The following is a 13,757-nucleotide window of genomic DNA, read 5'->3' as shown; positions in this document are numbered from 1 at the left end:
TGGTTTTTCGAGACAGGGTTTCTCTGTATAGCCCTGGCTGTCCTGGAACTCACTTTGTAGACCAGGCTGGCCTTGAACTCAGAAATCCACCTGCCTCTCTGCCTCCCGAGTGCTGGGATTAAAGGCATGCGCCAACATGCCTGGCCACTTATGTCTCTTCTTGAGAAAAAATTTTAGCAACCCTTGTCAGTTCCTACTACTGCAATTTCTATACTCAGGCTTAGTCTATAAAATGTTTGAAGACACCTCTCAATAAAATGAAGACATACAGTCTATTTCCACTAAGACAAGTTGTAAAACTAATTTTACATATTATAGCCAAGGACTTCGACAATAAGTTCTTAACTTTTCTTATACTTAAAATGCCTTAACATGAACAACAGCTTTCCATCTAAGCATGTCTGTTGAGCTTATACTGTTGATGCAGTGGTAAAGCTTCCTTTTGGCATTCCCTAACACCATGTGAAGATAGTAGTTCTCTAGTTAATAAACTATATGATGCTCCAGCCTATTTCAGATGCCTGAAAGTATCCAATGCATACCTTTATATTATTATCAGAATACATGTTAAAGCCACAATCAAACACACTTCCTACTTACTGGACATTGGTAGAACACTTCGTTTTTATTCCGCCCCTCTGCAGCTTCCACAGCTATGTACTGACTCAAGCCAGTGTGTATGCAAAAGGTTAAAGGGAGACAGTATTTCAGTCCCTGTCTCTGCTGAAATCCTCCGGCAGCAGTATCAACATCTAATAAATCTTCAGAGCGGTAGTGATTGGACAGTGCCATACTTCCCAGCAACCTGAGGGAACACAGACTCAAAGCCATCAAAAGCAGAACAGAGACAAACAGTGGCACAGAGCTATGTTTCATTTTTTTGATAAATAATTTCATACTGACAAATATTTTTCATTTTGTTTAAAACAAACAAAAACTTTCTATGGAGTCTTAGCTGGCTTGGTTCTTGCTATATGCTGGCCTCACATTTGAGTTAATCCTCCTGCATCAGCCTCCGTCCAGAGAACTGAGATTATCAGTATTAGAATTGTCACCATGCCCAGTCACACACACTGGCAACTTTCTAAGTACTGGTTAGCATAGACATTCTAAACCAAGAATATCAAAACTACTAACATTTCTATATATCAAATTCACTCTTTTAATCAGAAAGACTCTGTTTTAGATTTTAAAATTAAATGTCTAAAAGTATAAACACCAGTCTTCTTAGAAGATGTATAACTTCACTGCTTTTAAGGAACAGTGTGGTGACTCACATCTGTAATCCCACCCTTAGAAAGATAAAGGCTGAAAGAGTGCAAATAGGACTATATAGTGGGTTCTTGGCCAGCACGTGTGCACACACACACAGACACACACGCTCAGACTCACTCAGCAAATGGCAAATACCTAAAATTCCAGCTGCTCAAAAGACTGAGAAAGGAATTATAATGAGGTCAAGGTCAACACAGACTACACAGTAAGACTTTGTCTTCAAAATTAAAAAACAAAAAATCTATCTTATGATATACTGAACTGCCAGTACTTCTGTGATTTGCTACTTATGTATACTCATAAATGTATGCACATATATTAATAGCTACTTTAATGGGGAAAAAGGGATAACTTTTCTGACATTTTATCTTGGATCAACTTTCAGCTTATCTCATGAAATCAGAAATACTGGTCACTGGTAAAGAGGCCTCTCCAAGTCTTGACGTCTTGGGATGTATGGAAAGGCAGATAAATAGACCTCTACCAGAGCAGGACTCATACTTAACCACTGAGCCATCATCTCTCCAGCCCCTTAGCCTGCCTGCTGATGAACCATCCTTGATACTCTGTGTTCTGAGTACTTGACTTTGTATTATCAGTAGGATCTCATTGGAGAATCCCAGGACACACTCAACCCAGATGTGAAATCATTAGCACTTTCCCACAATTCTTCACTGTAGTGTTATTTATCTTGTGTGCCTGGCCCTTTAAAGGATCCCCAGTTGCTAGTCAACGGACCCTTTAAGAATTCTTAGCTGTTTGTTAGAACTGCTTGATCCTATGACCTTCAGTGTTATTTGCCTCTTGGATTTCTGGAAACAGGATAGGATATTTAAAAAAAAAAAAAAAAAAAATGGAGCTGAGGCTGAGAAAGAGGGGTTGGTAGAGTGAGAGAAGGCAGTTGGTCCAGAAAATAGTATTAGGAGACAGTTGAGCCAGGAGAAGAAGCTGAGCAGACAGATTAGAACACTTGTTACAGTTGGGAGCTGCTAATGTTGGGAAAGCTGGGAGAAGAGACTCTACACAGACTGTTGGGGGACTCTTGGGAGAGACAGTTTAAAGGGCTGGACTAGAAAGTGGGAGCAACGGTTGGGAAAGAAATTATTCATGGATTCTCTCTCTCTCTCCTCTCTCTCTCTCTCTCTCTCTCTGTGTGTGTGTGTGTGCGCGCGCGCGCGTCTCCTCTGTCCTTTAACCTTCTTTCTCTCCCATTCAGTGTTGGGGGGAGAAACTAGGGGGATAAAGGTTGGGAAAAAGAAGAATCCACAAAGTAGCAAGGGCCAGCTACACTGCACATACAGAGCAATAGCAGGTTCTATTAAGAACAATGCACCATTCTTTTTGCATTCTTGGTATTTTATAAACACATTATCTTTGAAATAGTTTAATTCCATGAAAGTACAAAAGAAATAGACATATTCAAAGTTTATAGCTTTAAAAATTGTGAATAAATGTGATGGCTACTATATGGTCTTCATTTACCAAAAACAAACAAAAAACAACAAAAAGCCCCAAAACAAAAAGACTACCATGAATACAACTTACAAAGTTTTTTTAAAGGCCATTCATTCAGTTATAGGCTGTTCTTGATTATGACAAAACTCTACTTTCCTTAGTTTGGTATACACAGCTCTGAACAAATCATGCTTTTTGCATGTATAGTAGACAGAACATGCATTAAGTTCCTAAAACATGTTACCTAGCTTGTAACAGTAAACACACCACATCAAGCCGTTCAGTCAAATATACTCACAAATATACACACATACATATCCCCTCCTGCATCCCACAGCTTCCTTCCCAACCAGATCTTACTTTAACCATAAAAATGTGCTGGCAGGAATAATGCTTTTATAAGTCACATTTATTTTGTTTTGTTTTGTTTTTTTGTTTTTTTTTTGTTTTTTTGTTTTTTTCGAGACAGGGTTTCTCTGTGTAGCCTTGGCTGTCCTGGAACTCACTCTGTAGACCAGGCTGGCCTCGAACTCAGAAATCCGCCTGCCTCTGCCTCCCAAGTGCAGGGATTAAAGGCGTGCGCCACCACACCCAGCAAGTCACATTTATTTTGGTAAACATTAACATAATCTATAGATATTACATTATGGACTGCTATAAGGAAAAGGAAGGAATTCCACCCCCCTTACATACATTTCTTATACATGTTTAGTAAAGATAGCTAAGAAAAACTATGAATAAAATGTAATTTCATTCTAGAAAGTAATATACATTTCTGAAAATTACTAAGACATCAAACACCTTACCCTGGAACCACTAACTTTTGCCCGTTGTGGATCCGGTATGAACAGCGATAATCATCTGGGAGCTTGCAACCGATCTGAGCTTCCACAGCATCCAGGTCTTCCTCACGTGCACCCTCTGCAAATGCACACCAGAGACAGGAGTGTGGATGCACAATCAGACTTCAGGATAGTATAGGTCCGCTGTCAACCCATGAAACCATCTTATGGCAAGTGAATTCCATTTAAAATATACTATCAAAATACCAGACACTGAGTTGGAAAATAATTTTAAACACTAAACAAAGTGGTTCGTTTCCTCTCAATGTGGAAAAAAAAACACTGGCACAAAGAACTGGAAAGGGAGCCAGGTGGTGGTGGCATACGCCTTTAATCCCAGCACTTGAGAGGCAGAGGCAGGCAGATTTCTGAGTTCAAGGCCAGCCTGGTCTACAAAGTGAGCTCCAGGACAGCCAGGGCCATACAGAGAAACCCTGTCTCGAAAAACCAAAAAAAAAAAGAATTGGAAAGGGGCACCAAGGAAATGAACAATTAATTTATTACATTATAACAAAACCCTTGTCTCACTTTTCCAAACCTAATATATTCATACTTCATTTAAAAACAACTCTAGAAGTTCTCTTAGTAGATAGATGTAGGTTCATGCTGTGAGAAGCCAGTAAGAGGAATTCTCCATTGCACATTAGAAAACACGGCCTGCATTCTAGCTGCCACAGAGAAAAACCTACAAGGACCAAGAGAAGTGATGCTCTTCCAGACAACTGCCCCTCGCTCACTGGGCCAAACCTCTCACTACTGAACGATTATGACAAAAAGTCCATTGAAGACATAAAGAAAAAACTTGAAAACAATCAACCACCACCCCCACAACACCCTACAAACGAGCCAGATGGGGTGACACATTGCTTGTAGCCCTAGGAGTGAACTCAAAAAAGGAAAAATAGAAACAAAACAAAAACACAAGAGCCAATTTAGGCATTTGGAATCACCTAGTTTTTAAGCAACTGCCAATTCTAAAACAAGAAGCCAAACTCAGCTTTAGATAATATATAGGATTGATTTAAATAAAAAAAAAAGGTTGGGGGGCTGGTGAGATGACTCAGTAAGAGCACCGACTGCTCAAATCCCAGCAACCACATGGTGGCTCACAACCATCCATAACAAGATCTGATGCCCTCTTCCGGAGTGTCTAAAGACAGCTACAGTGTACTTACATATAATAAATAACTAAATCTAAAAAAAAGGGGGGGGGGTATTCAGAGTCCACCAAGAGAAAAGCACTTGTTCAAATAACAAGCAAGCATGGTTTTGTCCAGGTTACAGAAAGCCTACAGGGGAAGTGAACTGGAGATAGCCAGTCCTCACAGACGAGAGGCCCAGGCTTTCCAATTACATCAACCCTAAACAAGACGACTTGCAGCAGAAGCAACAGGAAATCTCTAGAAGAAAACACTATTACCCTGAGACCTAAATAGTGCTTTGCAATCACTCAAAGATCTAAGCCTCAATAAAAACAAGAAGTGACGGGGCTGGTGAGGTGGCTCAGTGGGTAAGAGCACCCGACTGCTCTTCCGAAGGTCCTGAGTTCAAATCCCAGCAACCACATGGTGGCTCATAACCATCTGTAACAAGATCTCACACCCTCCTCTGGAGAGTCTGAAGACAGCTACAGTGTACTTACATATAATAAATAAATAAAACTAAAAAAAAAAAAAAAAAAAAAAAAAAAAGAAGTGACTAGAGAGCAGGCAGAGAGCGGTGATGAAAGCCTGTGATCCCAGCCACAAGTTCCCAGGGTAAGAAATACGCTAAAAACTAAAGTCACAAAAACTTAACACTAGGTGCTCTGATGGGCTCAGTGATGGGCTAACGTGCAGAGACCTGAGCTGGAGCCCAAAGACCCTTCCATGAAACGGGGAGGGGCATGATCAGAACTAAAGCTTTTTCCCTGTCCAGAAAGTGGTAACATACTAAATTCTATTAGACCTCGATAAGTCAAAGATGCATATTTTAATCTACATTGTGAACACTAAAAGGGAAATACGAAGGGAAATCAAAGGACTTAAACATAATTAAAAACGTAAAAATAAAGAGTGAACATATTTAAATGGCATAGTTAAGTTCAAATATTAGTAAATAAACATCAATAAGCCAAATAATCTAATGAAAAACGGAATAAGTAAAGAACAAGGGCTAAAGGATGCAGTGCAGAGGGAGAGCTTAGAATGTGTTAGGCCTTAGTTTCAGTTTTAGCACCAAAGGGGAAAAAAAAAATTCCCCCCAAGATACTCATCTTAATGTAGGCACAGAGAACAAAGCTAGGATGGCTTCACTCAGATCACAGGAGATGGAGTTAAAATCAAACAGCTTTATTAGAACTAAGAGAGAACAGCCATAAAGACAATAGTGAAAGGTTAGTTTTATGTCCCTATCATGGCGTGCGCACACGCATGCGCACACATTTTTTTTTTGTCATTAAAATACACTGAAAAGGGACAGCAGGCTCAACAGTGAAGTACCACCTACAGTCCCAAATACATATATATTTTTAATGTCAGTGCTAAGATGGCAAAAGAGTGGATTTACAAGCAGTGCATTATCTTCCACTGCTGCATGTGGCTTAAAACATACTGATTTGTTTGCCTATTTTGCAAGTAAATGTGAGGCTAGGCCAGCCCAGGCAAGGCTCCTGCAGAAGCACCTCTCTCACACAGGTACATACCTGGCCTTTCTACTCTAGGCTTAGCTGAGAGGGGGTGGAGAGCACTGAGTCCACCCCCCAGGAAACCAAGCCAGGAACTCACTTGGTATTTGTTTCTACAGGTCAGAAGCTCCGATGCAACTGACCCTCTGTTCAGATCACAATGTTGGAACCCTGGTGTCCACTGGGCTGCTAGCTCATCTTACCTATCTGTTGCTTCAGAGCCTCTTACAAGCTCACCTAGGATTTGCAGAATTCAGCAACCTGCAGTTTTTTCAATGAGGCTCTCAGTGCCTAGAAGCCCCTGACATTTCCTATTCTGTAGCTTTCTCCTCAACACAGGAGCTTATTTGCTTATTCACAGTAGGAAAATCTCTCTGCCTTCTGAAAGACCCAGGGCCTTTAAAGAATTTAATTAGTTATGTCCATTCAAGATACTTTTCTTTTTCTTTATTTTTATTTATTTATTTATTTATTTATTTATTTTGGTTTTTTGGAGACAGAGTTTCTCTGTAGAGCCCTGGCTGTCCTGGAACTCACTCTGTAGACCAGGCTGGCCTCGAACTCAGAAATTCGCCCGCCTCTGCCTCCCAAGTGCTGGGATTAAAGGCGTACACCACCATGCCCGGCAATATTTTTCTTTTTAGTTAACAAGTTCAAGTTCAATTCATTTGGGAACTGAACTATAATATTTATTTTAAGTAATGAGAATACATTAAATAACAGAGATCAAAATGATTTGTTCTATCACTGCCAATATTCAAGGAGAAATAACTGTACGTGAATGTATCCCAAAGGCTGAGCGTCTTGCTGAGCTATTTTAAAACACTGCCCAGTAGGAAATTTCACCAAATCTCTCAGGAACTAATAGAAAAAGAGGCTAGAGAGATGGCTCAGTGTCCCTAGCATTGGCTCCTCTTGCAGAGGACCTAGGTTTAGTTTCCAGAGTCCACACGGTGGATGGCTCACAGCCAGCTGCAACTTCTTTTCCAAGGAATCTGGTGCCCTTTTATGGCCTTCAAGGATATGATATGCAGCATATGATACACAGCATATGATACACAGCATATGATACACACAGATAGACATGTAGATTAAAATGCCCACACACATAAGATAGAATTTTTAGATTTTTTTTTTAAAGATTTATTTATTTATTATATGTAAGTACACTGTAGCTGTCTTCAGACACTCCAGAGGAGGGCGTCAGATCTTGTTACGGATGGTTATGAGCCACCATGTGGTTGCTGGGATTTGAACTCTGGACCTTCGGAAGAGCAGTCGGGTGCTCTTACCCACTGAGCCATCTCACCAGCCCCCAAATTTTTAGATTTTTTTAAGATTAATTTTATTTATATGAGTACACTGTCACCGTCTTCAGACACACCAGAAGGCGGCATCCAATCCCACTGAAGAGAATTATGAGCCACCATGTGGGTGCTGGGATTTAACTCAGGACCTCTTTAAGAACAGCCTGTGCTCTTAGCCCTTAAGTCTTTTAAAAAATAAACAAATAATGGGAAGTGAGCTGTAGCGGTGGCAGCAGCATACACTTTTAATCCTAGCACTTGGGACGTACAGGCAGGTGGACCTCTGTGAGTTCTAGGCCAGCCTGGGCTACAGAGCTAGTTCCAGTATAGCCATGGCTATTTAGGAAAACCCTGTGTCAAAAACCAATACAAGCAAGTGAGCAAACAAACAAAATAAAACAACAAAAATCAGGACCAGGTGAGGTTGCCCAGAGGATAAAGGTGCTTACTACAAAGCCTGAGGATCTGTGGGCTTCAGGTCCACTGAAAAACCCAATCTCCAAAAATATTTGAACATTTGGGTCATTTCTAGTTCTGGCTGAGAGAAATAATGTAACTTTTAAAGAAAAAAATGTATTTTTATAGTTATGTGTCTAAGTGTCTTGCCAGAAGAGACAGAAAGCAGTTAAGGAAGACACCCACCATTGCCTCTGGCTTCTACACGCATGCATACATGAAATGTATATAACACACACACAAAATTAATTTAAAAAAAAGTAAGATAAACTAATATTACTAGAAGGAAATTTATAGCCCTAAAATATTAGGAGTCTAATAAAAAAAAGGTAGAAAAAAATCTATGACATAAGTCAGCAGGGAGAGGGTATCATAGTAAATTAAAAATCAAAAAATTAATGAAATAAAAAACAAACATACAGTAACAAAGACTGACCAAAAAGCCAGTTCTCTGCTAAAGAGATTTGATTGGTTCCCACCCCGCAAGAGTGGGGACCACTCACTCACTCACTAACTCAGAAATGAAAAGGTTGTATTGCTATGTATTTCCTGAGTATGAGAAGATGCCAAACACATTTGAAAACGCAGATGTAGTAGGCAATTTCCTGGACAATTTATCAAAAAAGAAAGCCTCGGGACCTAGACAGACAGTGAGTCCTTAACTGAAAAGTTTCCCACAATGAACTCCAGGGGAGCAGCTCGCTGACACACTGACTGATCATTCAAGCAAGAAATAAGAGCAAGCGTGAGCACGCCCTTCCAGGGGACAAGAGAGAGCGTTCCCTCACTTTTTTACTGTTCTGTCCCTAAGGTCAGCATTGTTTTATACAAAATCCTAATAAGAACATTGCAAGAGAAAAAAACCAAAGGCCAACCTCTGTCATGAACATCAGTGTAAAACTCCTAGTGAGGGCTGGCAGCGTGGCTCAGCTGTCAAAGCAGCTGCTGCTCTTGTAGAAAACCTGAGCTCCGGAGCCAGGCCCTTGCCCAACTTCAGGTCTGGATGATCTAACGCCCTCTTCTGGCCTCTGCAGACACCGTACACATGCAGATATACACACAAATAAGACACTACATACACATAAAAATAAATCTTTTCTTAAAAAGCTGTTATTTCTAACAGTCAGAAGTAGAAATAACCCACATATTCATATTCAACAGTAAGATGACATAAACTCAATCTACTCATATATTGTATCCGTAACAAAGACTACTGAGCTTCACAATCAAAATAAAATTAACTTGCCCAAAATATTTAGCCACTTAATTTATATAAAGTTGAGAGAAAACTGCTGGATGGATGGGCCGTCAGGACAGTGTTGTCTCCGTGAAAGAGGGGGGAACATGGGGGGGCCTCTGCGGACAGATAGGGCTCCACTACTACATTTGGAAAATGTTTCCATGAATGCCCTGATTTTGTGATAACTCACTGAGTTGCACATTGTGGTCTGTAAATATATTTACATAGTATTAACATCACTAATGATGACAAATATCTCAACTCTAAAGAATCTTCCTAAAAACCAACCACTCTAATCATGAAGAAAATATCAGACAAAACCAATCTGAGATATTTTCTACAAAATACCCCATGAGTACTTCTCAAAAGTGTCCAAGTCATAAAAGACAAGGAAAGACTCAGAGTGTCACTGCTGGTTAAACAGAGATGACAGCTCTATGTGATATGATACTTAAAACTGGATCCTGGGAGAACATGAAGGACTTAATGCAAAGTCTGATGCAATCTAAATCAAATGTGAAAGTAACAAAATGTTCATGAAATTTAGTTCTGATAAATGTCCTCTAATGTGATATACTAGGGAAACTGAGAAGTATACAGAACTCTCTGTAAATCTAAATTACTCTAAAATTAATATATTAATTATATAACATAAATATATTTATGTAAGTGTATATAGATAGAATATGAATTATATGTTGTGAAGTATATAATAATTATATAAGGTAACCATTCTTGCTCGGCCAGAATGAGGACTTGAATTCAGATCCCTAGCCCCTTCAGTGCCAGGCACTGAGCTGAGTAACTGTAATCCCAGAATGTGGACTCAGAGACATCCATATCCTGTGGACTCAGAGACATCCATAGCCTGTGGACTCAGAGACATCCATAGCCTGTGGACTCAGAGACATCCATAGCCTGTGGACTCAGAGACATCCATATCCCGAGAGGTGGCTGACCAGTCCAGCTAATTAAATCAGTGAGCCCCAGGTTCAGTGAGGGACCCTGCCTCAAGAAATGGGGTAAGTTGAGCAGTGGTAAGTTGAGCAGTGGTGGCAACGCCTTTAATCCTAGCACTCGGGAGGCAGAGGCAAGTGGACCTTTTTGAGTTTGAGGCCAGCCTAATCTATAGAGCAAGTTCCAGGACAGCCAGAGCTTTACACAGAGGAACCCTATCTCAAAAACAAAACAAAACAAAACAAAACAAAACAAAAGGGTAGGAAAAAAACTTAGGAAGATGTGAGGCATGGCATATCAGCCTCTGGTCTTCACATGCATACAAGTGGGCACATATACAAACATGTACATATATGTACACTGCATACACATATAAAAGAAAATGTAAAAAAAGAGTTTGATAGAAAAGAAACCAAGGGGGCTGGTGAGATGGCTCAGCAGTTAAGAGCACCAGCTCCTCTTCCGAAGGTCCTGAGCATGTCATGAGCATATTTGTTTATAAAGTGCCTCACTGCTTTCAATAAATACTCACCTACTCTCTTCTCCCCTCAGCTCCTCCAAGAGGAAGCCGTGACAATTTATCAGAAGCCAAGACTGCAGTTTACCTCAGCTGCTTACTAATTATTAAACTCTCTTTGCATCTTTTCTTTGGTGTGAAGTGAAGGTACTAGTAACTAATCAGGGTTTGGTAAATCATAGCTGAGAGGCTAAATCCTTTTTACTGGAACCCAGCCACTCCCTTTTGTTTCTGTATTGTCTAAGGCTGTTTCCCAGAAACAACAGACTAATGGCAGAGTTAAACACAGGTCTCTGTCACAGAAACCATGGGTCAGTTCTACCAACTCTAAAATATTTACTGTCTGTTCCTTTAAAGGATTACTAAACTCCCAGCTCAATTCTAAGCCAATACAAGGAAAATATGACTTGAAAATACACAATTAACAACCTCAGGACGCTCCATGACCCTTACCCCAAGTCTACCGCCTATCTGCTGCTAAATTCCCCTTTAACCTGACACCTACATAACCTTAAAGCTGAATGAGGACTGTGGCCTGAGTCAGTAGCCAGGTTCCTAACTTAGTGTGGAACTCAGAGCCTGAAATTTCCAGCATCTCCAGCACTGTAGATATCCCAGTTAACCTAGCAATTCCAAAACTCCTGGCAAGCCTGAGAACTGGCACTTAGGAGTAGAACAGATGTGGCCAAGGAATCTGACAGCTAGATGTACAGCAGGCACAGGAACTAGGAATGCCAAAGACGAAAGAAAAAGGAGCTACGAGTCTGTCCAAAAGAACAACCATACAGCGCTCTCACGCTCCAAATGCCCTCATATGGAAAAAAGAGACCCTAGATAGTCTAAACAAAACGGACCCAGTCCTCTCCCTGCAACTGAAGTAAAGATTATACTTCCAACGTGAGGCCTCTTGTCAATTCCTGACTTTACCTTTTACTTTCTGATGGTAAGTTTGGTCTTTTATGCCCTAAGTTAGTACTATTCCCAGAAAAGACAATAATTATCTTCCTTAAAGGATTTTTGGAAAGTAAATAAGATGATATAAAACACTTAGTTTCATGTCTACCTTTGTATTTAGTAAGTTATTATAAACTATTACCTATTTTACTTATCACCACTGAAGACTTATTTTCAGATGATGTCTGTCCTTTTGAGGCAGTTACCCCCATGCTAGGTGAATGTCATTACTCTCGTCTTCTTAGAGGGTAAGCTGTCATGATATTAATGGGGGGCTCCAGGGTCCCACCCTATTCCATCTACTAAAACCATTTATTCTGCCTTCTAATAAACCCATCATGATTTGTCTGAAAGTGACATTTTCATGAGACATTACAGTGGGAATCTAAAGAGAAGGGAATGCTAGTTCAGAAAAACAGGTTCTAGTGAGAGTCCGGAAGAACAGATTCCAACTCTAGCTTCCCAAAACCAGAGCATGTGCATGGCGCCACCTAGTGAGTAAGTCTGGAAACTTCAAGTGGGAAGTAGATGAGCAGTAATAGTGTATCTTCACGGGTATTAACAAATCACACAGAAATACCTGGTTAATATTTCTAGCCACAATTAGACAATATAGGAGAGCACGGATCCTGGGGTCAGATCAGCCTCAGTTCAAACCTTAGTTTCGCTACTTTGCAAACACCAAACAAAAAGGTTTTCTCACTCTTTGTTATTTATTCTTACATGCCTAAAGACTCAATGCTTTCCTAACATTTGACAGACACAAACAGGAAAGGGTATTGATACAAGTTTTCAATTAAAAAGTAATCTTGGGCCAGGCATGGTGGCGCACGCCTTTAATCCCAGCGCTCAGGAGGCAGAGGCAGGCGGATTTCTGGCCTGTAGACGAGGCCAGCCTGGTCTACAGAGTGAGTTCCAGGATAGCCAGGGCTATACAGAGAAACCCTGTCTCGAAAAACCAATCATCATCATCATCATCATCATCTTGGGCTGTAGAAATGGCTCACTGAATAAAGCACTTGTCACATAAGCATGAGGACCGGAGTCTGGATCCCAGAAAGCACACACAAGCTGAGCATGGGAAGCAACCTACCTGTAACCCAGCATTTGGGAGGCTGAGTCAGAATACCTGGAGGAAACTGGCTACCTGGACTAGCCCAATCAGCGAGCTCTGGAAGAAACCCCAACTCAGTACATAAAGCAGAGGACAGTCCAGGAAGACATGTCCTCTGACTTCCACACATGAATGTAAGTATATATATAATATATATATAACATAATGATGAAGTAGTTCAGCTTTTTATCCTAATAACCATGTGGATTACCAGACCAATCACAAAAGAGCAAGACCTCTAACAATATCAGCGCTAAAATTCCTTGGCTAGTAAAGTGTGAACGGTGACCTGGAAGAGGTCGACTTAGTCAGATACACAGCAGACCCCAAGTTATTGAAACTTCTTGGCTAACTAAAATGTGGCTGGGGGGCCCTGTGTTCCAGTACCTTTCAGAGATAAAACCATCCGAGGACACCTGGGCTCCAAGTACTTCTTGAGGTCATCCCAGGCCTTTTTAAGAGCAGCATAATGGTCAATGTATCTTCCCACATCTGAGTAAGTATCTACGAAGAGAGATTTCCAGCACTGATTCTTCCGGGCTTTCTCTTCCCTGGATTTAAAAAAAACAAGATTTTAAAAAAATCTTTTGAAGTGATATTAACATATTTTTTCTCTTTTCCTTTGTTGGAGATATGTAGTACAGGCTGGCCTTCAACTATCGATGTAGGTAAGGATGGCCCTGAATTTCTGATCCGAATGCCTCTAGCTGTCAAATGGTAAAATTAAAAATGTGTGCCACAAGAAAGAGGAACACTCCTCCATTGCTGGTGGGATTGCAAGCTTGTACAACCACTCTGGAAATCAGACTGGTGATTGATTGGACATAGTACTACCGGAGGATCCAGCAATACCTCTTCTGGGCATATACCTAGAAGATCATCCAACTGGTAATAAGGACACATGCTCCACTATGTTCATAGCAGCCTTATTTATAATAGCCAGAAGCTGGAAAGAACCCAGATGTCCCTCAATAG

The 13,757-nt window shown here is 40.6% G+C and overlaps 1 protein-coding gene and 1 non-coding gene across 3 annotated transcripts in view; both read right to left on the bottom strand.

Moving 5' to 3' along the window:
* The window catches only part of Fbxo3 (F-box protein 3), a 34,839-nt gene that overhangs the window by 14,517 nt on the left and 6,565 nt on the right, over nucleotides 1–13,757 (bottom strand). For both annotated transcript variants that reach the window (XM_021192220.2, XM_029536292.1), the window contains exons 3-5: nucleotides 13,170–13,333; nucleotides 3,537–3,651; nucleotides 601–805 (exon numbers count right to left, since the gene is read on the bottom strand). In XM_021192220.2, the coding sequence (XP_021047879.1) occupies nucleotides 601–805; nucleotides 3,537–3,651; nucleotides 13,170–13,333 (484 nt within the window). The remainder of the gene's footprint in view (nucleotides 1–600; nucleotides 806–3,536; nucleotides 3,652–13,169; nucleotides 13,334–13,757) is intronic.
* Nucleotides 6,190–6,328, bottom strand: LOC115063764. The gene has a single exon (XR_003843636.1).

This window comes from Mus pahari, chromosome 3 (genome assembly GCF_900095145.1).
Source record: "Mus pahari chromosome 3, PAHARI_EIJ_v1.1, whole genome shotgun sequence".
Classification (NCBI taxonomy): Eukaryota; Metazoa; Chordata; class Mammalia; order Rodentia; family Muridae; genus Mus; species Mus pahari.
This window is presented reverse-complemented; position numbering and strand designations above follow the sequence as displayed.